This window comes from Ranitomeya imitator, chromosome 1 (genome assembly GCF_032444005.1).
Source record: "Ranitomeya imitator isolate aRanImi1 chromosome 1, aRanImi1.pri, whole genome shotgun sequence".
Taxonomy (NCBI): domain Eukaryota; kingdom Metazoa; phylum Chordata; class Amphibia; order Anura; family Dendrobatidae; genus Ranitomeya; species Ranitomeya imitator.
The window spans coordinates 356,821,650-356,845,463 of NC_091282.1; the positions used below are offsets into that span (position 1 = coordinate 356,821,650).

The 23,814-nt window shown below is 45.3% G+C and overlaps 1 protein-coding gene across 1 annotated transcript in view; it reads right to left on the bottom strand.

Moving 5' to 3' along the window:
- LOC138666081 (olfactory receptor 8I2-like) overlaps nucleotides 1-23,814 on the bottom strand; it is a 114,634-nt gene that overhangs the window by 58,581 nt on the left and 32,239 nt on the right. Inside the window, exons 2-3 of the mRNA XM_069754240.1 lie at nucleotides 17,235-17,306; nucleotides 13,002-13,100 (exon numbers count right to left, since the gene is read on the bottom strand). Coding sequence (XP_069610341.1) covers nucleotides 13,002-13,100; nucleotides 17,235-17,306 — 171 coding nt within the window. The remainder of the gene's footprint in view (nucleotides 1-13,001; nucleotides 13,101-17,234; nucleotides 17,307-23,814) is intronic.

The window sequence follows — 23,814 nt, forward strand, 5'->3', positions numbered from 1 at the left end:
TAGTAATTTTTGAAAATATATTAAAAATAAAAAACTGAAATATCACATGGTAAAAAGTATTCATACCATTTGCTCAGAATTGAGTAGAAGCACCCTTTTGAGCTAATACAGACATGAGTCTTTTTGGGAATAATGCATCAAGTTTTTCACACCTGGAATTGGGGATCCTCTGCCATTCTTCCTTGCAGATCCTCTCCAGCCTCTCCAGTTCCGTCAGGTTGGATGGTGACAAGCCATTTTCAGGTCTCTCCAGAGTTTAGGTAAGGGGTCTGGCTGTACCAGTCAAGAATGGTCTCAGAGTTGTTCTGAAGCCACTCCTTTGTTATTTTAGCTGTGTGCTTAGGGACATTGTCTTGTTGGAAGGCGAACCTTCAGCCAAGTCTGAGGTCCTGAGTACTCTGGAAGAGGTTTTCATCCAGGATATCTATGTACTTGGCCAAATTCATATTTCCTTCAATGACAACCAGTTGTCCTGTCCCTGCAGCTGCAAAACACCACCATAGCATGATGCTGCCACCGCCATGCTTCACTGTTTTTGATTGTATTGGGCAGGTGATGAGCAGTGCCTAATTTTTTCCACCCATACCGCTTAGAATTATCCCCCAAAAGGTTTATATTTGTCTTATCAGACTAGAGAATCTTATTTCTCATAGTCTTGGAGTCCTTCATGTGCATTTTTAGCAAACTCTATGTGGGCTTTCATATGTCTTGCACTGAGGAGAAGCTTCAGTTGGGCCACTCTGCCAAAAAGGCACGACTGGTGGAGGGTTGCAGAGATAGTTGACTTTGTGGAAATTTCTCCCATCTCCCTACTGCATCTCTGGAGCTCAGTCACAGTGATCTTCAAGTTCTTTACCTCTAACACCAAGGCTCTTCTCCCATTCTCTCAGTTTGGCTGGATGGCCAGGTCTAGGAAAACTTCTGGTGGTCCCAAACTTCTTCCATTTAAGGATCATGGAGGACACTGTGCTCTTAGGAACCTTGAGTGCTGCAGACATTCTGCTGTAACCTTGGCCAGACCTGTTCCTTGCCATAATGCTGTCTCTGAGCTGAGCTCTTTGGCCAGTTCCTTTGACCTCTAGATTCTCATTTGGCCTGACATGCATTGTGAGCTGTGAGGTCTTTTAAAGACAGGTGTGCCTTTCCAAATCAAGTCCTATCAATTTAATTAAACACAGCTGGCCTCCAGTGAAGGAGTAGAACCATCTCAATGAGGATCACAAGAAAATGGACAGCATGTGACTAAAATATGAGTGTGAGCAAAGGGTCTGAATACTTATGACCATGTGATATTTCAGTTTTTCTTTTTTAATAAATTTGCAAATATTATTACCTTTCTGTTTTTTTTCAGTCAAGATGGGGTGCAGAGTGTACATTAACCCCTTACTGACATCGGACGTAATAGGAAGCCGATGTCGGTATCTCTCCTTTTGATATGGGCTCCGGTGGTGAGCCCACATCTTTCACAGGACATGCCAGCTGTTTTGAATAGCTGACGTGCCCGCAATAGCCGCGGGTGGAATCGCGATCAACCCACGGCTATTAACTAGCTAAAATGCAGCTGTCAAACACTGACAGCAGCATTTAAATGGCACCTCCAGCAATCGTGGGTCACCGGTGTTAGGGTTGGAGGAATGCACCGAATATATTTATTAGACCAGACCAGTGCAGGGTACAATAGCAGAGCCTGGAGAGGCAGCAGTAACCCTTTGCACAGTATCAGATTCAATGAGACGCTGGGACAGACGTCTCCGCTGAGCAGGCTCCACTGCGGCCGATGGAGAATGGGAGACCGCAGCAGACACGGCTCAAGATTCCCCCTGTGCAACGGTGGGAACTCGACTCCTAACATTACCCCCCTCCTACGGCCTACCTCCTTGAGCCTCGCTACGCTCAAAAGCTCCAATGAGCAGCGGAGCCCGAATATTCTCCACAGGTTCCCAGGTTCTGTCCTCTGGGCCGTGACCCTTCCAGTCCACCAGATAAAATTTCTTACCACATACCACCTTGCACCCTATGATAGCATTCACCTCAAACTCATCTGTGGATGAACCCGATGTCCTGGCAGATGGCTCGGAAAACTGGGGCAAATGGACAGGCTTTAAGAGAGAGACGTGGAAGGTGTCGGTGATACCAAGGCGGGGAGGAATGGCTAAACGGTAGACCACAGGGTTGACCTGTTCCTGAACCTTGAATGGGCAAATGTAGCGAGGCGCAAACTTAGTGGACTCAACTCGCAGCCTGATGTTACGGGCGGAGAGCCACACTAAGTCACCAGGAGCAAAGGTAGGAGTGGGGTGTCGGTGTGTATCAGCAGAAACCCTCATTCTCTCCTTGGAGGCCCAGATGGCATCCTGTGTGCGGTCCCAAATGTCACGTGCCTCCACCACCCAGTCTGCCACCCTAGAATCGGTGGATGACACGGGCATGGGCACAGGGGAACACGGATGCTGGCCGTAATTAAGGAGAAAAGGAGTCTGCCCAGTGGAATCGGCTACGGCGTTGTTCAAGGTAAATTCCGCCCAAGATAGCAAAGATGCCCAGTCATCCTGCCTAGCAGAGACAAAATGTCGCAAGTATGTCACCAGAGTCTGGTTGGTCCTCTCTACCAACCCATTTGTCTCAGGATGATATGCAGAGGAGAGATTCAACTCTATGCTGAGTAAACGGCAGAGCTCTCTCCAAAACCGAGTCGCTGACAATTTTATCAGGCATTCCACGTAAACAGAAAATATGCTATGAATAGCGCCGCCAAGGCCCATGCAGAAGGTAACCGTGGAAGCGGCACCAAGTGCACCATCTTAGAGAAATGATCGGTGACAACCCAGATAACGGTGTAGCTACGAGACTTGGGTAAGCCCACCACGAAGTCCATCCCAACCATCTCCCAGGGCCTGTCTGCCACCGGCAGGGGGTAAAGCAACCCAGCAGGCCGTTGCCGAGGAGACCAATTCTGGGCGCAGGAAACGCATGCCCGAATATAGTCCCTGACGTCACGGACCATATGCGGCCACCAGTACGTCCTCGCCAAATGCTCAGATGTCCTTTTGGTCCCAAAATGCCCACCCACTCTGGACGAGTGAGCCCAAGAGAGAACCTCTGGTCGCCAATTCGCTGGCACAAAAGTCTTGCCCGGGGGCACGGACTCTAGCGAAACTGGAGCCACAGTTCTTAGACTCTCAGAAGGGACAATTAGCCGAGGCTCCTCCTCCTCAGATAACACTATGGAGAGGGAGAGAGCGTCGGCACGAATGTTCTTCTATCCGGAGAGAAAATGGAGAGTAAAATGAAACCGGGAGAAGAACAGGGACCATCTAACCTGGCAAGAATTCAGCCGCTGGGCCGTCTGCAGATATACCAAGTTCTTGTGGTCAGTGAATACGTGGAAGGGAAAGCGAGCTCCCTCCAAGTGGTGTCTCCACTCTGAGAAAGCCAACTTCATGGCTAGCAACTCCCTGTCCCCGATGGAATAATTCCTCTCCGACGGGGTGTGAAGGTTTTGGAGAAGTAAAAGCAAGGATGCTTCCGACCTTGAGCATCCTTTGGGAAAAGGACTGCTCCAGCACCAACGGATGAGGCATCCACCTCCATGATAAATGGCTTATCTACATTGGGGCAATGTAGAATGGGAGCGCTAGCGAAGTGTGACTTAATCGAGAGAAAGGCCTTGGAGACATCCTCTGACCACAACTTGGGATTTGCTCCCTTCTTGGTGAGGGCCACCAAGGGAGCTACCAAAGTTGAGAAGTGTGGAATGAACTGGCGATAGTAATTAATGAACCCCATAAAGCCCTGCACCGCTTTAAGTGAATGGGGTTCCTACCAGTCCATCACAGCCTGTAGCTTGGCAGGATCCATAGCCAAACCCTGGGCAGAGATGATATAACCAAGGAAAAGCAAGGACTCCTGCTCAAACACACACTTCTCCAACTTGGCGTAGAGGGAGTTTGCCCGTAAGAGGTCGAAGACTTTGCGAACATCTCTCCGATGGGAGTCAATATCTGGAGAGTAGATGAGAATATCATCCAGATAGACAAAGACCGAGGTGGTGAGCATATCTCGGAAGATGTCATTCACAAAGTCTTGGAAAACGGCTGGGGCATTACAGAGCCCGAAGGGCATCACCAGATACTCATAGTGCCCATCCCTGGTGTTAAAATCCGTCTTCCATTTGTCCCCCTCACGGATGCGAATCAGGTTGTAAGCACCCCGCAGATCTAATTTAGTAAATACCCTTGCTCCCCGTAGCCTATCAAAAAGCTCAGATATCAGGGGTAGTGGGTACTTGTTCTTAATGGTGATGGAATTAAGACCCCTGTAGTCTATGCATGGATGTAAGTCTCCACTCTTCTTTTGCATGAAGAAGAATCCAGCCCCTGCAGGTGACACTGACTTCCTAATGAATCCTCTTGCCAGATTCTCTTGGATGTACTGAGACATTGCCTCCGTCTCCGGGAGAGATAACAGAAAGACTCAACCCTGGGGAGGCTCAGCACCAGGCAAGAGGTCAATAGGACAGTCATAGGGGCGGTGAGGCAGAAGGGTCTCCGCAGCCCTTTTGGAGAACACATCCGCATAAGGGCCAATAGTGCTTGGGGAGAGAGGAAAGATCTGCGGGTACCTCTGTTGTAGCAACCTGAACGCACTCCCTCTGACATCTACCCTCACAGGATTTACTCCATCCCATAATTCTCCCTGAGGACCACTCTATATGAGGAGAATGATAGCGTTGCCATGGTATCCCCAACAGGACCTCATCAATTCCCTCAGGAATGACTAATAGAGAGATAATCTCCTGATGTAATGGAGACACAGAAAGAGTGAAAGGAATGGTTTGGTGTGTAATCTGTGAGGGTAGTGTCGACCCATTTACCACTCGAACGGTTACTGGTTTGGCGACCATGACCAGGGGTATTGCGTGTCGCTGGGCGAAAGCGGATGACATAAAATTACCCTCCGCCCCAGAGTCCACGCATAGCTCTACCATAAGAGTGGATGGGCCTATGGTAATTGTCCCCTTGAAGGACAACTTAGAGGCAAACATTGCTTTGTCTAGTGTACCTCCTCCAACTGCCACTAGATGCTGACTTTTCCCCGATCGCTGAGGACATTTGGAGGCAAGATGTCCTGACTGCTGGCAAACATGACAGACCTTAAGTGCACGAACGGACCGGGACTTGCACCCCGCTTATGACACCTCTATGGCCTCATGTGACTCGGGTGCCTGGACCGGAGATTCCAAAGGTCTGGCGAAGGTGGGAGCCAGCCGAAACCTCTGCCTACACTGGGCTCGCTCCAACCTTCGCTCGTGAAAACGAAGGTCTATGCGAGTTGATACAGCTATGAGCTCCTCCAGTGTGGCGGGAATCTCCCTAGTGGCCAAAGCGTCCTTCACATGGTCAGCCAGCCCCTTCCAAAATACAGGAATGAGGCCTTTATCTGGCCACTCCAACTCAGACGCTAATGTCCGGAAGTGGATGGCAAAATGGCTGACCACGGTTGAACCCTGAGTAAATGCCAACAGTTAGAGTGCCGTATTATGGGTGACTTGAGGTCCTACAAAGACATGTTTCAGAGTGCCCAGAAACCGAGGAACACTCCGCAACACATGATCGTTGCACTCCCACAGCGGTGTAGCCCACTCCAAAACTCTGTCCGACAGGAGAGAGATTATGAATCCCACCTTTGCCCGCTCTGTGGGAAAATGTGCAACCAGGAGCTCGAGATGGAAACAGGAACACATGGGCTACTTGCACAGTGAACAAGTCTGTATGATCATGTTCACACACCACCAAGAAACCTGAAGACACAAAAGAGAATAGTAAAACCAAAAACACTCAGTTTGAAAAAATGTTGCAGTAATCCGCAAGTGCTAGTAAAAGATGTAAAAAACAGGGTATTTGGTTGATACGTTTTTTGCAAAAAATGTATACTAAGCTGCTCTACCAATCTTCACGGTATACCCTTATCAGAGCAGTCCTAACTAATGTATGCAATCCCTATCTGATGTATTTAAAAACCTGATCATCTGTATATAACCTGTGTGAACAGGGTTCAGAGAGGAAAAGTCCATGTGTGCATACAGGGTAGAACAGCTTTTGTGCAGATAGCCCAAGAGGAGTGGTGGAACTCCCCAGTCTTGTAGACACAAGGTTTCTTGGTGGTGTGTGAACATGATCATACAGACTTGTTCACTGTGCAAGTAGCCCATGTGTTCCTGTTTCCATAATTGTTCTCTTGTGTCTACAAGACTGGGGAGTTCCACCACTCCTCTTGGGCTATCTGCACAAAAGCTGTTCTACCCTGTATGCACACATGGATTTTTCCTCTCTGAACCCTGTTCACACAGGTTATATACAGATGATCAGGTTTTTAAATACATCAGATAGGGATTGCATACATTAGTTAGGACTGCTCTGATAAGGGTATACCGTGAAGATTGGTAGAGCAGCTTAGTATACATTTTTTGCAAAAAACGTATCAACCAAATACCCTGTTTTTTACATCTTTTACTAGCACTTGTGGATTACTGCAACATTTTTTCAAACTGAGTGTTTTTGGTTTTACTATTCTCTTTTGTGTCTTCAGGTTTCTTGGTGGTGTGTGAACATGATCATACAGACTTGTTCACTGTGCAAGTAGCCCATGTGTTCCTGTTTCCATAATTGTTCTCTTGTGTCTACAAGACTGGGGAGTTCCACCACTCCTCTTGGGCTATCTGCACAAAAGCTGTTCTACCCTGTATGCACACATGGATTTTTCCTCTCTGAACCCTGTTCACACAGGTTATATACAGATGATCAGGTTTTTAAATACATCAGATAGGGATTGCATACATTAGTTAGGACTGCTCTGATAAGGGTATACCGTGAAGATTGGTAGAGCAGCTTAGTATACATTTTTTGCAAAAAACGTATCAACCAAATACCCTGTTTTTTACATCTTTTACTAGCACTTGCGGATTACTGAAACATTTTTTCAAACTGAGTGTTTTTGGTTTTACTATTCTCTTTTGTGTCTTCAGGTTTCTTGGTGGTGTGTGAACATGATCATACAGGCTTGTTCACTGTGCAAGTAGCCCATGTGTTCCTGTTTCCATAATTGTTCTCTTGTGTCTACAAGACTGGGGAGTTCCACCACTCCTCTTGGGCTATCTGCACAAAAGCTGTTCTACCCTGTATGCACACATGGATTTTTCCTCTCTGAACCCTGTTCACACAGGTTATATACAGATGATCAGGTTTTTAAATACATCAGATAGGGATTGCATACATTAGTTAGGACTGCTCTGATAAGGGTATACCGTGAAGATTGGTAGAGCAGCTTAGTATACATTTTTTGCAAAAAACATATCAACCAAATACCCTGTTTTTTACATCTTTTACTAGCACTTGCGGATTACTGCAACATTTTTTCAAACTGAGTATTTTTGGTTTTACTATTCTCTTTTGTGTCTTCAGGTTTCTTGGTGGTGTGTGAACATGATCATACAGACTTGTTCACTGTGCAAGTAGCCCATGTGTTCCTGTTTCCATAATTGTTCTCTTGTGTCTACAAGACTGGGGAGTTCCACCACTCCTCTTGGGCTATCTGCACAAAAGCTGTTCTACCCTGTATGCACACATGGATTTTTCCTCTCTGAACCCTGTTCACACAGGTTATATACAGATGATCAGGTTTTTAAATACATCAGATAGGGATTGCATACATTAGTTAGGACTGCTCTGATGAGGGTATACCGTGAAGATTGGTAGAGCAGCTTAGTATACATTTTTTGCAAAAAACGTATCAACCAAATACCCTGTTTTTTACATCTTTTACTAGCACTTGCGGATTACTGCAACATTTTTTCAAACTGAGTGTTTTTGGTTTTACTATTCTCTTTTGTGTCTTCAGGTTTCTTGGTGGTGTGTGAACATGATCATACAGACTTGTTCACTGTGCAAGTAGCCCATGTGTTCCTGTTTCCATAATTGTTCTCTTGTGTCTACAAGACTGGGGAGTTCCACCACTCCTCTTGGGCTATCTGCACAAAAGCTGTTCTACCCTGTATGCACACATGGATTTTTCCTCTCTGAACCTTGTTCACACAGGTTATATACAGATGATCAGGTTTTTAAATACATCAGATAGGGATTGCATACATTAGTTAGGACTGCTCTGATAAGGGTATACCGTGAAGATTGGTAGAGCAGCTTAGTATACATTTTTTGCAAAAAACGTATCAACCAAATACCCTGTTTTTTACATCTTTTACTAGCACTTGCGGATTACTGCAACATTTTTTCAAACTGAGTGTTTTTGGTTTTACTATTCTCTTTTGTGTCTTCAGGTTTCTTGGTGGTGTGTGAACATGATCATACAGACTTGTTCACTGTGCAAGTAGCCCATGTGTTCCTGTTTCCATAATTGTTCTCTTGTGTCTACAAGACTGGGGAGTTCCACCACTCCTCTTGGGCTATCTGCACAAAAGCTGTTCTACCCTGTATGCACACATGGATTTTTCCTCTCTGAACCCTGTTCACACAGGTTATATACAGATGATCAGGTTTTTAAATACATCAGATAGGGATTGCATACATTAGTTAGGACTGCTCTGATAAGGGTATACCGTGAAGATTGGTAGAGCAGCTTAGTATACATTTTTTGCAAAAAACGTATCAACCAAATACCCTGTTTTTTACATCTTTTACTAGCACTTGCGGATTACTGAAACATTTTTTCAAACTGAGTGTTTTTGGTTTTACTATTCTCTTTTGTGTCTTCAGGTTTCTTGGTGGTGTGTGAACATGATCATACAGACTTGTTCACTGTGCAAGTAGCCCATGTGTTCCTGTTTCCATAATTGTTCTCTTGTGTCTACAAGACTGGGGAGTTCCACCACTCCTCTTGGGCTATCTGCACAAAAGCTGTTCTACCCTGTATGCACACATGGATTTTTCCTCTCTGAACCCTGTTCACACAGGTTATATACAGATGATCAGGTTTTTAAATACATCAGATAGGGATTGCATACATTAGTTAGGACTGCTCTGATAAGGGTATACCGTGAAGATTGGTAGAGCAGCTTAGTATACATTTTTTGCAAAAAACGTATCAACCAAATACCCTGTTTTTTACATCTTTTACTAGCACTTGCGGATTACTGCAACATTTTTTCAAACTGAGTGTTTTTGGTTTTACTATTCTCTTTTGTGTCTTCAGGAGCTCGAGATGTATACCACACTGGCTCATGAAACCCCTACAGGACTTACTGTCCCAAGAGTATTTTTCAGACAATGGGAGGTGAGATAAGGTCGGAACAGAGGTGGCAGTGGGTAAAGCTGCTGTAGCCACGCTAGCAGCCTGAACAGCTATTGCGGTAACATCCACCGCTGAGGATGCATGCTCGAGAGATGCCAACCGGCCCTCCAGCTGCTGGATGTACCCCTGCAGTCGCTGTTCATCTGCCATTACTTAGCCAGATCCTGGCATTAGTATACTGTTAGGGTTGGCGGAACGCACCGAATATATTTATCAGATGAGATAGGTGCGTTCGCAACCCGGGATCCACTGTGCAGGAAAGAACCTGCTGCTAAGTAAGGCGGTGAAGTAAATTAGTATAAACAAACTCTGTTACTTCACAGAGCCCGTAGTAAAGAGAACGCTGTGCCCTGTTTAGCTCACAGGGAACACAGCTACTGAGTAGAGCCGACAGTGGTCATGCAGTCCCAACCAAACACGCTGCTCCTCTCTGGTGGAGCCGGAATTCTAATGGCTATTAGCCAGTCCTGAATTCACTCATGAGAAATTCCTCGCCGGAGGTGCCAGCATTCTAGGAGCTTATTTCAGCCGGGTCCCTGACTGCATACACACAAAAACTCCTCGCCAGAGGTGCCAGCATTCTAGGGGCTTATTTCAGCCGCGTCCCTGACCACACGCACGACCACACTTGCGCTGATCTCGTACATATTTGATACTAGCGCATGGCCGTGCGGTCATGAGAACCTTTTATAGCTGCAGCAACTTCAGGACCTTCCTAGAAGGACCAATGGAAGGCTGACATAGAACTTGATCAGGTACAGGGTTGTTATGATCAGGTGTGCTTGGAGCAGCATGAAAACTTTCTCTGGAGTAGGTGGTAACTATACGGACCGCAAACCCTGATCTTAACACCGCAACTAGAAGTAGCCGTGGGGTGTGCCTAACAAAACCTAGACACCTCGACACAGCCGGAGAACTAAATACCCCTAAAGATGGAAATAGGAAAACTATCTTGCCTCAGAGTAGACCCCCAAAGGATAGGCAGCCCCCCACAAGTAATGACTGTGAGTTGGAGAGGAAAAGACACACGCAGGCAGAAAACAGGCTTAGCAAAGGAGGCCACTTCTAGCTAAATAGAAAAGGACAGGACAGGATACTAAGCGGTCAGCATAAAAATACTACAAAAATATCCACAGCAGAAAATACAAAACTCCACCACCTAACTAAAGATGTGGAGAGTATAATTGCAACTCCAGAGAATCCAACCAGACTGAGAAAAGCAACTGACACAGTCAAAGCTGGAGCAAATAGAAACACAAGATCAGCACTGAAAATAAGCACACAGCAAGTGTGCTACAGAAAAAGAAATAAACACTTATCTTTGCTGAACTGGCAGCTAAGCAGGTGAGGCCAGGCAGAGATCCAATACTTCCAAAGAAACATTGACAACTGGCCAGGGCTAATGAATCCTGCACACTTAAATATCCCAGTCAGAACAGCAATTAGCAGATACACCTGGCCAGGACTGTGACTCGGAGACAACTGCATTCCCAGCTACAACCACTGGAGGGAACCCAAGAGCAGAATTCACAACACAGGGCCTTCCTGGAGGACCAATTGAAGTTGCTGCCGTACCTGAGCATGTGACCCTAGACCTCCACTGAGAGATCTTACAATGGGGATGCTCAGTGTGTGCACAGCAGGACTTAGTCCCAGAAAAGCCTGCTCGTCGCAGACCAGTGCAGGGTACAATAGCAGAGCCTGGAGAAGCAGCAGTAACCCTTTGCACAGTATCAGATTCAATGAGACGCTGGGACCGACGTCTCTGCTGAGCAGGCTCCACTGTGGCGGATGCAGAATGGGAGACCACAGCAGACACGGCTCGAGATTCCCCCTGTGCAGCAGCGGGAACTTGACTCCTAACAATCGGTATGTCGAAATGGGAACCCGAAGTCTCCTGGAGACTTCTATGGTTGTCAATGCCGGATTGCTGTGAGCACCACCCAGTGGTTGGTGCTCATAGCAAGTCAGCAATTCTACTACATAGAGGTGATCTGAACATCGCCTCTGTGTGCCAGCTTCTAGTCTCCTATGGAGACTATTGAGGCATGGCAAAAGTGAAAAAAAATGTTTTTTAAAATGTAAAAAAAAAAATAATATAAAAGTTCAAATCACCCCCCTTTCGCCCCATTCAAAATAAAACAATAAAAATAAATCAAACGTGCACATATTTCATATTGCCGTGTTCAGAATCACCCGATCTATCAATAAAAAAAGGATTAACCTGATCGCTAAATGGCATAGTGAGAAAAAAGTCAAAACGCCAGAATTACGTTTTTTTGGTTCCCTCGACATTGCATTAAAATGCAATAACGGGATATCAAAAGATTGCATCAGCACCAAAATGGTATTAAAAACATCAGCTCGGCCTGCAAAAAATAAGCCCTCACTCATCCTGAGATCACGAAAAATGGAGACGGAGAATTTTTTTCACCACTTACATTAAAAAGAACCTACACATGTTTGACGTCTATAAACTCGTAATGACCTGGAGAATCATAATGGCAGGTCCGTTTCAGCATTTGGTGAACCTAGCAAAAAAAGCCAAACAAAATGTGGGATTTCACTTTTTTTGCAATTTCACCGCACTTGGATTTTTTTTCCTGTTTTCTAGTACACGACATGGTAAAATCAATAGTATCGTTGAAAAATACAACTCGTCCCACAAAAAATAAGCCCTCACATGGCCAATATACCCAGAATATAGGTTGTTAGGAAAGCTGCATCCATCTTTTCCAGCCATTCTCCACTAAAATCCAAGGTAACATCCTGAGCTTTTATGTTGAATCAATAGCATTTATACACATGTGCTGGCAGTTTGGTGTGTGTATTGTTTAAATACACTGCGGCCCTGGACACAAGGCATGCAGTTTTCCTGTTAGGATCAGTGCACCAAGCTTTCATAACAACCTAAATTCTGGGCATATTTGCAGGTTGTTGTATAGAACTACACGCTTATGCATTTGGAGCAATTTATGTGAGGAGGTATATTGATCTATACACACTGCTACATTTGTGAAATTAAGGACACCCTCTCGCAGTGGGGTTTTAAACTCAACAGGAGTACTGTTGTATACTCACCGTAAAACTATGCAGGAGGACATATCTTCTTCCCCTTTTTTTTTCTCTATTTCTGAGCGCTGTTTGGAACATACCTTTGATATATTTTTGGCTTGTAATAACCATCTACCTTCTCTAAAAAAAACAGCGGCAGTCTTTTTTGACAAAATAGTAAAGGCTGCAGTTGTTCAGGGGCCACTGATTGGCTGTAGCGGACACATGACAAAATATCACATGACCGCCAGGAGACATGGCATTGCATTTGGAGGACAGTGCCAGTTCAGAGGGTACAGTAAAGACCAAAAGTTTGGACACATCTTCTCATTTAAAGTTTTTTCTGTATTTTCATGACTATGAAAATTGTACATTCACCCTGAAGGCATCAAAACTATGAATTAACACATGTGGAATTATATACTTAACAAAAAAGTGTGAAACAACTGAAATTATGTCTTATATTCTAGGCTCTTCAAAGTAGCCATCTTTTGCTTTGATGACTGCTATGCACACTGTTGGCATTCTCTTGATGAGCTTCAAGAGGTAGTCACCGGAAATGGTCTTCCAACAATCTTGAAGGAGTTCCCAGAGATGCTTAGCACTTGTTGGCCCTTTTGCCTTCACTCTGTGGTCCAGCTCACCCCAAACCATCTCGATTGGGTTCAGGTCTGGTGACTGTGGAGACCAGGTCATCTGGCGTAGCACATCATCACTCCCCTTCATGGTCAGTATTGAAGAACCTAGAATATAAGACGTAATTTCAGTTGTTTCACACTTTTTTTGTTAACTATATAATTCCACATGTGTTAATTCATAGTTTTGATTCCTTCAGTATGAATGTACAATTTTTATAGTCATGTATTGTATGTATATGTTTTTACATTTTACATCATTGTAGAGCTTATAACAATGGTTTGTAAATATTTTAACTAAAATTAAATATTATTGGAAAACATTATTTTGAATTTTATGGTTTAATTCAAATACATTTTTTAAACAATCTGTTGGATAAAAATGGTACTACTAAACTTAAGTTCCTTGAGGCTGTAAGTTTCTATAGTTTCTAAAATAAAACCACTTTTTTACTGGTACCTAGGGGTTAAACAACTGCATAATAGGAATCTGAAAACCTTCCCAGAAAAACCCTGTAAGTACCCAAACAGCAGTTTTCTATTACCTTTTGCAAAATGAAAGGACTAAAGCTACATAATATCATAACATTGAGGTAAATCTCCTTATTGGTTGCTAATAATTCAGTGAAACTGTGTGGTCAAAATGTTCAATATACCTCTAGATCAATTCCTTGATAGGAGTACAGTACTTTCTAGATTGGAGTCACTTCTGGTGACTTTCCACTGCACTTATAACCAAGGGGCTCTCCAAATGAGACAGCGTATCTGAACACCATTCCTGGAAAACTTTTGTTCCAAAATCCAAATGTCACTTTTTCTTTGCTAAGCCTTGTCATGTGCAGAAGTGACAATTGCCTAACCCAGGGGACATTGTATAACAAATTATGAGTTTTTCTTATATGGTACATGTTAAAAGTGATACTTTTGAGTTCAATCTACAGATTATTTGGAAAAAATTTATTTTCTTGGCTCAATTCTAATATATTCTATTAAACATGTAGACTCCAAATGCTCACTTCACTCCTAGCTGGATCCCTTGTATGGTGGGGTTTCAAAATTATGTCTATTTTGTGGTTTCTTAAGTTTATGCAACCCAAAGCCTCTGCATACCAATAATAGTGGCTAGAAAACATTCTAATAAAAAAGGAGCTTCAAATCCCCAAGGAGCTCCATCATTTCTGCAAAGTGTGCAAACAAGTCAAGTAGTGTTTAAGGTCCACATCTGATATATGAAGATTGTCAGTGTCAAATTATAAACTAGTGATTTGTGTTTCTCTATTAACACATGTTGAGTTAAAGAAATGTGGATTGCCTTAAATATTTGAAATTAAATTTAGAATTTCACCTTCAATTTGCTCTAATAGTAACAAAATTCCTAAATGATGGTTTGAAAACTTTCTGGAATGCTGTCTTCGAATTGGGGAGAAATGTTGGAGGCTTCTAATATACACTGCTCAAAAAACTAAAGGGAACACTTAAAATCAGAATATAACTCCAAGTAAATCAAACTTCTGTGAAATCAAACTGTCCACTTAGGAAGCAACACTGTTTGACAATCAATTTCACATGCTGTTGTGCAAATGGAATCAACAGATGGAAATTATTGGCAATTATCAAGACACTCAATAAAGGAGTGGTTCTGCAGGTGGGGATCACTGACCACATCTCAATACCAATGCTTTCTGGCTGATGTTTTGGTCACTTTTGAATGTTATTTGTGCTTTCACACTCGTGGTAGCATGAGACGGACTCTACAACCCACACAAGTTGCTCAGGTAGTTCAGCTCATCCAGAATGGCACATCAATGCGAGCTGTGGCAAGAAGGTTTGGTGTGTCTGTCAGACTAGTATCCAGAGGCTGGAGGCGCTACTAGGAGACAGGCCAGGAGACCAGGAGACACAAAGGAGGCCATAGGAGGGCAACAACCCATCAGCAGGACCACTACCTCAGCCTTTGTGCAAGGAGGAGCACTGCCAGAGCCCTGCAAAATGACCTCCAGCAGGCCACAAATGTGCATGTCTCTGCACAAATGGTTAGAAACCGCCTCCATGAGGATGGTCTGAGTGCCCGAAGTCCACAGATGGAGGTTGTGCTCACAGCCCAACACCGTGCAGGACACTTGGCATTTGCCACAGAACACCAGGATTGGCAAATTCGCCACTGGCACCCTGTGCTCCTCACAGATGAAAGCAGGTTCACACTGAGCACATGTGACAGACGTGACAGAGTCTGGAGATGCCGTAGAACGCAATCTGCTGCCTGCAACATCCTTCAGCATGACCAGTTTGGCAGTGGGTCAGTAATGGTGTGGGGTAGCATTTCTTTGGAGGGCTGCGGAGCCCTCATGAGCTCGCCTGAGTTAGCCTGATTGCCATTAGGTACCGAGATGAGATCCTCAGACTCCTTGTGAGACCATATGCTGGTGCGATTGGCCCTGGGTTCCTCCTAATGCAGGACAATGCCAGACCTCATGTGGCTGGAGTGTGTCAGCAGTTCCTGCAAGATAAAGGCATTGAAGCTATGGACTGGCCCGCCCATTCTCCAGACCTGAATCCGACTGAACACATCTGGGACATCATGTCTCGCACCATCCACCAACATCACATTGCACCACAGACTGTCCAGGAGTTGGCAGATGCTTTAGTCCAGGTCTGGGAGGAGATCCCTGCTAGATATATCCGCCTTCTAAATTCATAAAAAATTAAAAGATATTTGAAAATGACACCACCATAAAGAAGACATAAGGTAAATGTTAGTTATGAAGTATTTTGGGTGCTATGACTTTTTGCATTAAAATCAGAGAAATTCACATTTCAATAAATGTTGTTATTTTAACAAATGAACTGAGAAATTAAAGTACCAACCACCCTTTATCACTAACTAGAGAAATGTGTCATGAAAAAAAACATTATCAGAAATACATGAATAAATAAAACTACTAAAAAGTTATTCCTACATAAAGTGATGCATCTGATTTGGAAAATGGGGCTCATAAAGCCAAAACTGGCAGTGGCAGTAAGAGGTTCATTTGTTAGTAGCTTATAATATGCAAGTGATGTTCCAAAACTAGTTTGCTTGGCTGTTTGCAAAAACTCAAAGCACAATGCCTTGCAATCTCCCAAGAACAAAATAACAGAGCTACACTGACATGCCTGTTAAAAAAAAACTATAAACTAGCAAATCATGCTACACTAAAACAATATGGCAACTTACGTCATTTCAAATGTGATTTATATTCATGTGTAAATGAAATTCATGGCAAATTGACTCCCTTATAAAGGTTTCTGCTTATCTTCTTAATATCCATTGGTAATTAAGCTGATATTTACCCAAGAGAGTTTCATAATTGATTTACCCTTAAAGGACAAGTCTGTTTTTCTGTTTTTTTCGTATTTCTTTTTTCATCATGTGTTTTCCAAGAGCCATAACTTGGTTTCATTTACTCATTTGTCTGCCCTATCACTTTTCAGGTGTGGCTTTGTTTTTACTCACTCTTAAGGTACCTTCACACTGAACAACTTAACAACGATAACGATAGCGATCCATGACGTTGCAGCATCTTGGATAGCGTTATCATTGTGTTTGACACGCAGCAGCGATCAGGATCCTGCTGTGACATCGCTGGTCAGAGCTAGAAGGCCAGAACTTTATTTTGTCGCTGGATCACCCGCTGACATCGCTGAATCAGCATGTGTGACGCCGATCCAGCGATGTCTTCACTGGTAACCAGGGTAAACATCGGGTTACTAAGCCCAGGGCCACGCTTAGTAACCCGATGTTTACCCTGGTTACCATTGTAAATGTAAAAAAAACCAAACACTACATACTTACATTCCGGTGTCTGTCGCATCCCTCGCCGTCAGCTTCCCGCACTGACTGTGAGCACCGGCCGTAAAGCACAGCGGTGACGTCACCGCTGTGCTCTGCTTTACAGCCGGCCCTCACAATCAGTGCGGGAAGCTGACGGCGAGGGACGTGACAGACACCGGAATGTAAGTATGTAGTGTTTGTTTTTTTTTACATTTACAATGGTAACCAGGGTAAATATCGGGTTACTAAGCACGGCCCTGCGCTTAGTAACCTGATGTTTACCCTCGTTACCCGGAGACCTCGGCTTCGTTGGTCGCTGGAGAGCTGTCTGTGTGACAGCTCTACAGCGACCACACAATTACTAAACAGCGACGCTGCAGCGATCGGCATCGTTGTCTATATCGCTGCAGCGTCGCTTAATGTGACGGTACCTTTAGATTTCTTTCTATTAAAACACACTTTTCCTTCTGTAGGTAATTTGCATTCTGCTCTGCCCGCCAGTTCTTTAGGAGAAACATAAAGAGCTCAACGGACTTTCAATCAGCAAAGGTCCAAGTTGCCATTGCCTAGTCTGTGGTTAGCGCTATATCTGCTCATGCAGGAATCATTAGAGACTATGGGATCGGGATCTCTAGATTGTACAGGAATCGGCAGGGTCAGTTGCAGTTTTCAGTGTGTTACCTATTATCCCAAGAGAGTTACTACACTAGCCCATTCTATTTCTTGCATGCTAAGAAGTCATCATTAGGGTTGAACGAAACGGATCGTTCATTTTCAAAAGTCGACGACTTTTGGCACAGTCGGGTTTCACGAAACCCGACCCGACCCCTGTGTGGGGTAGGCCATGCGGTACGCGACTTTCGCGCCAAAGTCGCGTTTCAATGACGCGAAAAGCGCCATTTCTCAGCCAATGAAGGTGGACGCAGAGTGTGGGCAGCGTGATGACATAGGTCCTGGTCCCCACCATCTTAGAGAAGGGCATTGCAGTGATTGGCTTGCTGTCTGCGGCGTCACAGGGGCTATAAAGAGGCGTTCCCGCCGACCGCCATCTTACTGCTGCTGATCTGAGCATAGGGAGAGGTTGCTGCCGCTTCGTCAGAAGCAGGGATAGCGTTAGGCAGGGTCCATTAACCACCAAACCGCTTGTGCTGTAGCGATTTCCACTGTCCAACACCACCTTTTGTTTGCAGGGACAGTGGAAGCTACATTTTTTTTCCTCAGCGCTGTAGCTCATTGGGCTGCCCTAGAAGACTCCCTGATAGCTGCATTGCTGTGTGTACGCCGCTGTGCAAACCAATCTCTTTTTTGTTTGTCCACACTTTTGATTTAATTTGTGCAGCAGTCCACTCCTTCTTATTGCTGCCTGCCATACCTGGCTGAGATTACTGCAGGGAGATAGTAATTGTAGGACAGTCCCTTTTTTTTTTTTTTTTATTCTCCCTAAAAAAATAAGTTGTGGGAGATTAAGATTGGCCTTTGTGCTTCTGTGCCAGTCCTGAGTGTGCCATCTCTCTTAAATAGTGGGCCATTGAAAACCTAGTTGTTTTTTTTTTAAATTTGGTATCTAAATTCTCCCTGGAAAAAAAAAACAGTGGGAGATTAATATTGGCCTTTCTGCTTGTGTGCCAGTCCTGAGTGTGCCATCTCTCTTAAATAGTGGGCCATAGAAAGCCTAGTTTTTTTTTTTAAATTTGGTATCTAAATTCTCCCTGAAAAAAAAAACAGTGGGAAGATTAATATTGGCCTTTCTGCTTGTGTGCCAGTTCTGAGTGTGCCATCTCTCTTAAATAGTGGGCCATAGAAAGCCTAGTGTTTTTTTTTTTAAATTTGGTATCTAAATTCTCCCTGAAAAAAAAAACAGTGGGAGATTAATATTGGCCTTTCTGCTTGTGTGCCAGTCCTGAGTGTGCCATCTCTCTTAAATAGTGGGCCATAGAAAGCCTAGTGTTTTTTTTTTAAATTTGGTTTCTAAATTCTCCCTGAAAAAATAAAAAAAACCGTGGGAGATTAATATTGGCCTTTCTGCTTGTGTGCCAGTCCTGAGTGTGCCATCTCTCTTAAATAGTGGGCCATAGAAAGCCTAGTGTTTTTTTTTTTAAATTTGGTTGCTAAATTCTCCCTGAAAAAATAAAAAACCGTGGGAGATTAATATTGGCCTTTCTGCTTGTGTGCCAGTCCTGAGTGTGCCATCTCTCTTAAATAGTGGGCCATAGAAAGCCTAGTGTTTTTTTTTTAAATTTGGTTTCTAACTTCTCCCTGAAAAAATAAAAAAAAACGTGTGTTAGGGGTCGAGTTCCCGCTTCTGCACAGGGGGAATCTCGAGCCACCTCCGCTGCGGTCTCCCATTCTTGTCCAGCTGCAGTGGAGTCTGCTCAGCAAGGACGTCGGTCCCAGCGTCTTGCTCATTCTCACTCTGTTCTGAGAGTTACTGCTGCTTCTCCAGTCTCTGCTATTAAAGTCTGTGCTGGTCAGCAGCGAGCGGACTTCTCTGGGACTAAGTCCTTGTCTGCACGTACTGAGCATGCCCAGCGTAAGGTCTCCCGTTGGAGATCGAGGGTCATGTGCTCAGGCTCTGCAGCACATTCCATTGGTTCTCTTGGCAGGTCCTAGAAGGGCAAAAGTGCTGTGGCCACTTCCTGTGCTGCTGCTATATAAACTGTGCATGACCGCACGGCCATGCGCTAGTATTGTCAAACAATTGCTAATGTGTGTATGTTGTGAGTGCAAGTCGTCCTTGGATACCCCTACCCTATAGTATGACTGTTCGCGGAAGGTGTATGGCTGCTACCTAGCGCCCGACTTATCCTACAGAATTAGTCACACATTATAGCGTCCAGTTGCTGTGACCGCCAGTACGGCGCCGTGCACTTCCTCTGTGCTTTCCTTACCCAAGCCTGGGTGGTTAGTGGCGTTCGTCAGTGCGGCACTGCATGCTCTTCTGTTTCATTTCACACCCAGTTGCGGTGTTGCGCCAGTAAGGGTCTAATCGGACTTGAATCCCAGTTGGGGTTGAGTTCGCTGACTACTTGCTCACGCTTTAGGTGTGGTACCGCGGTCCTGTGCCTTAACAGGATTGCTTCTTTCACGCTGGGTGAGGTTAACCCACGCGTGTATACTCTAGTGTACCGCCATATAGTCTGCTAATTGCTAGCAGCAGGTTTTCACCTGCACGGTGGACCCCGGACTGCGAACGCATCTACACCATCTGTCTTGGTGCGTTCCGCCAGTCCTAACAGAATACTAGCGCCAGGGTCTGGCTAGTAAAATGGCGGACGACCAGCGTTTACAGCGGTACATCCAGCAGCTGGAGGGAAGGTTGGCGGCTCTTGAGCGTTCAACCTCAGCTGTGGATGTTACTGCTGTCGCTGTTCAGGCTGCAAGTGTGGCTGCAGCTACCTTGTCCACTGCCGCTCCTGTACCGACGCTATCTCGCCTCCCGCTACCAGAGAAATTTTCTGGTGACAGTAAGTCCTGTAGGGGTTTCGTGAGTCAGTGCTCAATACATCTCGAGCTTCTGGCCTCTCGTTTCCCTACAGAGCGGGCTAAGGTGGGCTTTATAATTTCCTTATTGTCGGACAGGGCGTTGCAGTGGGCTACGCCGCTGTGGGAGCGTGGCGATCATGTGGTGCAGAGTGCTCCGTTATTCCTGAGCACTCTGAAACAGGTCTTTCTAGGACCTCGTGTCACCCATGACACGGCGCTCCAACTGTTGGCACTGACTCAGGGCTCGTCCTTGGTCAGCCTTTTTGCCGTCCATTTCTGCACTCTGGCATCTGAGCTGGAGTGGTCGGATAAAGCCCTTATCCCTATATTTTGGAGGGGGCTGGCTGACCACGTTAAGGATGCTCTGGCCACTAGGGAGATTCCCGCCACACTGGAGGAGTTAATAGCAGTATCTACTCGCATTGACCTCCGTTTTCACGAGCAGAGGATAGAGCGAGCCCAGTGTAGGCAGAGGTTTCGGCTGGCTCCCACCTTCGCCAAACCTTTGGAATCTCCAGTCCAGGCTCCTGAGTTCCAGGAACCTAAGGTGGTGTCACGAGCGGGATCTAAGTCCCAGACCGCTCGTGCACTCCAGGGTTGCCATGTTTGCCAACAGTCAGGACATCTTGCCACCAGATGTCGTCAGCGGTCGAGGAAACGTCAGCATCTAGTGGTAGTAGGTGGAGGTGCACTAGACACTGCGACGTTTGCCTCCAAATTGTCCTTTAAGGGGACAATTACCTTTGGCTCATCCTCCCACTCGGTAGACCTCTGCGTGGATTCTGGGGCGGAGGGCAATTTTATGAGAATGCTTGGTCTGGGGGAAAATGTGTGTAAATGGGAAAGTAACTGGCTTAGTGATAGAAAGCAGAGGGTGGTTATAAATGGTATAGTCTCTAACTGGGTCGCTGTGACCAGTGGGGTACCGCAGGGGTCAGTATTGGGACCTGTTCTCTTCAACATATTCATTAATGATCTGGTAGAAGGTTTACACAGTAAAATATCGATATTTGCAGATGATACAAAACTATGTAAAGCAGTTAATACAAGAGAGGATAGTATTCTGCTACAGATGGATCTGGATAAGTTGGAAACTTGGGCTGAAAGGTGGCAGATGAGGTTTAACAATGATAAATGTAAGGTTATACACATGGGAAGAAGGAATCAATATCACCATTACACACTGAATGGGAAACCACTGGGTAAATCTGACAGGGAGAAGGACTTGGGGATCCTAGTTAATGATAAACTTACCTGGAGCAGCCAGTGCCAGGCAGCAGCTGCCAAGGCAAACAGGATCATGGGGTGCATTAAAAGAGGTCTGGATACACATGATGAGAGCATTATACTGCCTCTGTATAAATCCCTAGTTAGACCGCACATGGAGTACTGTGTCCAGTTTTGGTCACCGGTGCTCAGGAAGGATATAATGGAACTAGAGAGAGTACAAAGGAGGGCAACAAAATTAATAAGGGGGATGGGAGAACTACAATACCCAGATAGATTAGCGAAATTAGGATTATTTAGTCTAGAAAAAAGACGACTGAGGGGCGATCTAATAACCATGTATAAGTATATAAGGGGACAATACAAATATCTCGCTGAGGATCTGTTTATACCATGGAAGGTGACGGGTACAAGGGGGCATTCTTTGCGTCTGGAGGAGAGAACGTTTTTCCACCAACATAGAAGAGGATTCTTTACTGTTAGGGCAGTGAGAATCTGGAATTGCTTGCCTGAGGAGGTGGTGATGGCGAACTCAGTCGAGGGGTTCAAGAGAGGCCTGGATGTCTTCCTGGAGCAGAACAATATTGTATCATACAATTAGGTTCTGTAGAAGGACGTAGATCTGGGTATTTATTATGATGGAATATAGGCTGAACTGGATGGACAAATGTCTTTTTTCGGCCTTACTAACTATGTTACTATGTTACTATGTCTTCTGCCTTCGCCCAACGTCACGCAATACCCCTGGTTATGCTATCTCAACCAGTAACGGTACGAGTGGTGAATGGGTCGACACTCCCCGCACAGATAACACATCAGACCATCCCTGTTACTCTGTCCCTGTCGCCATCCCATCAGGAGATTATTTCTCTGCTCGTCATTCCTGAGGGTATTGATGAGGTCCTGTTGGGGATACCTTGGCTACGCTACCACTCTCCTCACATCGAGTGGTCCTCAGGCAGAATTCTGGGATGGGGTGAATCATGTGGGGGTAGGTGTCACCGAGAGTGCGTTCAGGTTGCTACTACTGAGGTACCCGCAGATCTATCCTCTCTCCCCAAGCAATATTGGTCTTACGCAGACGTGTTCTCCAAGAAGGCGGCGGAGACCCTTCCGCCCCATCGCCCCTATGACTGTCCTATCGATCTCTTGCCTGGTGCGGAGCCTCCCCGGGATCGAGTTTATCCATTATCTCTCCCGGAGACGGAGGCCATGTCTCAGTACATTCAAGAGAATCTGGCAAGAGGGTTTATCAGGAAGTCAGTGTCACCTGCTGGGGCAGGGTTCTTCTTCGTGCAGAAGAAGAATGGGGAGCTACGTCCATGCATAGACTACAGGGGTCTTAACGCTATCACCGTTAAGAACAAGTATCCTTTGCCCTTGATATCTGAGCTCTTCGATAGGCTTCGGGGAGCAAGGGTATTTACTAAATTAGATCTGCGGGGTGCTTACAACCTGATTCGCATCCGTGAGGGGGACGAATGGAAAACGGCGTTTAACACCAGAGATGGGCACTATGAGTATCTGGTGATGCCCTTCGGGCTCTGTAATGCCCCAGCCGTTTTTCAAGACTTTGTCAACGACATCTTCCGGGATATGCTTTCCACCTCAGTTGTAGTCTATCTGGATGATATTCTCATCTTTTCTCCAGATATTGACTCCCACCGGAGAGATGTTGGCAGAGTCTTCGACCTCCTACGGGCAAACTCTCTTTACGCTAAGTTGGAGAAGTGTATGTTTGAGCAGGAGTCTTTGCCGTTCCGGGCTATATCATCTCCGCCCAGGGATTGGCTATGGATCCTGCCAAACTACAGGCTGTGATGGACTGGCAAGAGCCCCATTCTCTTAAAGCGGTGCAGCGCTTTATGGGGTTCATTAACTATTACCGCCAGTTCATTCCCCACTTCTCAACTCTGGTAGCTCCCTTGGTAGCCCTCACCAAGAAGGGAGCGAATCCTAAATTGTGGTCGGAAGAGGTCTCCAAGGCCTTCACTTCTATTAAGTCCCACTTTGCTAGCGCTCCCATCTTATATCATCCCGATGTGGATAAGCCATTCCTAATGGAGGTGGATGCCTCGTCCGTTGGTGCTGGAGCAGTCCTCTACCAGAAGGATGCTCAAGGTCGGAAGCATCCATGCTTCTTCTTCTCTAAGACTTTCTCGCCAGCGGAGAGAAACTACTCCATCGGGGATAGGGAGCTGCTAGCAATGAACTTGGCCTTTTCAGAGTGGAGACATCTTCTGGAAGGTGCGCAGTTTCTCTTCCAGGTTTACACTGACCACAAAAATTTGGTCTACTTAC